This window comes from Gavialis gangeticus, unplaced genomic scaffold, assembly GCF_001723915.1.
Source record: "Gavialis gangeticus isolate Ggan-Ray unplaced genomic scaffold, GavGan_comp1, whole genome shotgun sequence".
Lineage (NCBI taxonomy): Eukaryota > Metazoa > Chordata > Crocodylia > Gavialidae > Gavialis > Gavialis gangeticus.
In genome coordinates, this window is record NW_017728993.1 from 69,495,169 (window position 1) to 69,498,743 (window position 3,575).

The 3,575-nt window shown below is 47.5% G+C and overlaps 1 protein-coding gene across 2 annotated transcripts in view; it reads right to left on the reverse strand.

Moving 5' to 3' along the window:
• Positions 1 to 290: 290 nt before the first annotated feature.
• Positions 291 to 3,575, reverse strand: part of NOTCH2 (notch 2) — a 150,158-nt gene continuing 146,873 nt past the window's right edge. Inside the window, exon 34 of one of the 2 annotated variants that reach the window (XM_019501982.1) lies at positions 291 to 3,567. In XM_019501982.1, coding sequence (XP_019357527.1) covers positions 2,699 to 3,567 — 869 coding nt within the window. In that variant the 3' untranslated portion in view covers positions 291 to 2,698. The remainder of the gene's footprint in view (positions 3,568 to 3,575) is intronic. The other variant, XM_019501983.1, reaches the window with a different exon arrangement.

Below are 3,575 nucleotides of genomic sequence, written 5' to 3' on the forward strand. Positions count from 1 at the left end.
TTTAACTCCTGTTCAGCTCGGATGAGCCCCATAGCTTGTTCTGCAATGGTGGCAATTCCCTTCCTAACAGAACAGCTCAAAACAAGTCTGAAGGGAACCTTAGAGATTTCTTCACCTCAGGAAGGAGCTGAGGGCTTCAGCATGGGAGGGGCCATTTGGTGTAGCCTTAGTCTAGGACACTAAATGGGTTCTTCATGCTGAGAGACAACGCCATGAGGAACTGGCAAAGCAAGTCAGAGGTACCTTCTAGCATATGCCTATGGTAGGAAGTGAAGATGTTGGCACCCAGAGGCTGGACATGTACTGTTTATTTTGGGGGATAAAAATGCTTATACATGGTGCAACAGCTATTTTCATAAAAGATTTTTATAAAAATGTAAAAATAAGCACATATTTTCTATTATTAATACAGGAAAATGCTGCTGTGTGAATAGTTACTCTACAGGCTTAGGCAATCAAATACCATCCAAGGAGGTATCATCACCTTTACAAAAGTTGTATGAAAGCGGCAGAAAGGGCCATCATATTACCCCTCTCCCTCCAGGTGCAAAACCGGCTTCGTTCTGTGGAAAGAGCATGCTTGCCTTGCCATGGCCACCGAATATTAAAAGGCACTTGGATATTTGGGGCAGAAAGGTAAAAAGCCCTTGGTTTCTTCAGCAATAATTTTGCTACCCTTGATTATCTGCGATAAAACATACAAGTCCCAAGACCTCCACGAAGTCTGAGGGCTTCTGCCTGGAAATCCGAGTCAGTTGCATCTACTTCACAGTACACACCTCATTTGGTGCAGCAAGGAATGCTGTGCGCATCGCAAAAAATGCAAGAATAGGAGAATCCAAAAAAAAGAGAGAGAGAGAAAGAAAAATTCTTCAGCCCAAAAATGTGGCCCAGGGAATGATTCGTGCAAAGGCCCTGCCTTCATGTACCATTGAGTCAGAATCAAAAGAAAATGCAGTTTTACTCTCATCTAGAATTAAAAGCATCATCACTTAAAGAAATACTGCATATGGTTAATTGCCAAGACATGGCTGCTCGGAGAAGAGCGGGATCCTTGTCTTTTCATGGCAGCATAAAGCGCTCAAGGTCTCTTTGGAATGTTCATTTGCCAGGTTCTCCTAAAGAGGTAGAATTAAAGCAGTTCCTAAAACATTTATACTTCTCCCCGTGATTTGTCCAGAGCCCCTCACAAAAGCATTGTTCTAGCCGGACAGTGCACAGATTCAGACACAGGCAAAAAAGCTCTCTTGTCCAGTGAAAGCCAATGAAAATTGGGGTCTGTAACCTACTCATATTTAAGGCAAGCGGCAATAAAAATCCCACTAGAGTCCTGCAACAGCTCCCCAGGCAGGGGTTTCTGATATGTCCTGAGGTGCATCACAGACTCCGGCCCCAAATGTCACTCACTAAGCTGTGTCAGAGGAATGGTTTTGAAACTGCTTGTCAGCTACTGAAACCAGCTGCCGAGTTTTAGATACGGCGCCATTAACTGAAGCTCTGCAGCAGCAGGCAACACCACATGTGCAGCATCAGGGTGTGCCTAGATCACCTCCAGTGGCTATCAGGGGGCAGTGTACTCTACCCCAGGACCGAGGGTCCCTTTAAGAGAGGACAAGATGCTAAATTTGAAGGGTTCAAGACAACTATATTCAAAAGTGCATTACTCTTAGCTGGGACACTGTAGTAATGTTGGGAGTTCGGGTATTAGGTCAAAAGTTTCTCAGCTTTAAACTGAGGGTTTCCTTAGAAGATGGTTTCATTTCCAGAACTCCTCTTAACAAATTGGTACCTCAGAGGGCTAGCACAGACAGATGTGGCACTCGCATGAGGGGTGGGGGGGATGTGTTAGTGTGCTAGTGTGTCAAAGAGGTCAGACATCTCAAGGAAAGTTTGGAAGACAAATATCTGGAGGTGACAGCTGAGGGAACCATGTCAGACCAGTACTTTGATCATAGACTTAGAGAGACGTGCAAGGACACGCAGATTTATCTGAGGAGATTTATGGGACTGGCAGCTGGGAAGCTGGAAGATGTACACATGTTCATATAGGAGGGACCAGGCACCTTAAAACAGGGGATTTGTGCAGTAGGGGTTTAGAGAAGGCAGCTCCGGACACTTGTCTCACATGAGCATGAGGGCCTGTTTTGGTTACTAAGCAAGAGGGGGTCCACCAAGTGGAAGAGTAGGAAGAGGTACTTGTGGGTGCCATCTCGGAGCCAAGTTAAAAGTCAGATGCTTGCCCTCCTGGAGGACTAAAGCAGAAGCAGGGGAGAAGAGAGGAATTTAAGAGCAGTAACAAAGGGTGTAAGACGAGTAACAATAAAATTACAAAACTAGTTTAAGATGAATTTCAGGAAACACTTAACTGTGAAGCTCCTGAGGAATAGTGTCCCAAGGGAAATAGTGGAATGCACTGAAATGCAAAGACTGGACAACACCTGGGGAATCTAGTGTTGGGAGCAAATCATGCACTAGCTGGAAAACTGGTTAGGTACAACCCACTTCCCCATTATTAGCTTCCACAATTCTCTCATTAGGGAACTGTAAAACCTACAGCCATCAAGGTCCTTCCAACAGAACTAGGCTCATTAAGACTCTTGAGCACTAAAAAAAAAAAAGAAAGGGTTCTTCATTTCCCGCCTGGAAGACCTTCATTGGTACTGGAGTCCACTTAGCTTCTGCCACCATTCAAAGCTCTTCATGCATATACCTGCATGTTGTTCCGCTGCTGCTCTGACATTCGCGCTACCGGACCACGTTGGGTACTACCATGGCTGGGGCTGGTCGCCACATCAGACCAATCTGAGGCAGAGTGCGGGGAGGAGCTTGACCACTGATCGGGAGATTCGGGAGATGGCGTCAGATACGGGTGCTCCCCTTGCAAGTGCCTGTTATGGCTGGGAGTCCTCTCCGTGGCAGAGGAAGAGGTGTAGCTGTGCTGTGACGGCGGAGTGGGATACTTTCCCATTGAGCTCTGGAACTGGTGATAGGCTGGGAGGATTGTCTGAGCGACCTGCCCATCCTGCTGAGGAATTACTGCCACGGGAAAGGAGGCACTTGGCAGCTGAGCTAGATCTGGTGTTATCTGGTACATTGAACTAAGAGGACCAGCTACATTCTGAGGGCAGTTGGACTGGGCCTGTTGCGCCAGGACCTGCTGGTTCATACCACTTTTGGGAACCAGCTGGAAAGTCATAATAGGGGGCAGTGTCTCCCTGGAGACTCCCACATGCTTCACATCTGTTTGACTCAGACTTCCTTGCTGAGGGCCGCCGGGGTGAGCATGGACTACCTGTGGGATCATGCCAAACATCTCATTGTATTGGGATTCATTCATATCTATGTGGTTCATCCATTCGGTGGAAATGTTACCTGGCTGGAGTCTACCAAGCCCATTGCTGGAAGGGGTGGTTCGGTGCTGGGAAAGCAGCTGGCTGACAGATGGAAGCACGGTGTTAGACCCCTGCCCCAGTGGCTGCATCTCATGGAGACTGGAGAAGGACATGGGGTGTGCAGCCTGCACGACTGAGGTCGTAAGCAGTGAGCTGGGTGAGGAATGCAGAATCCCTGGGGAC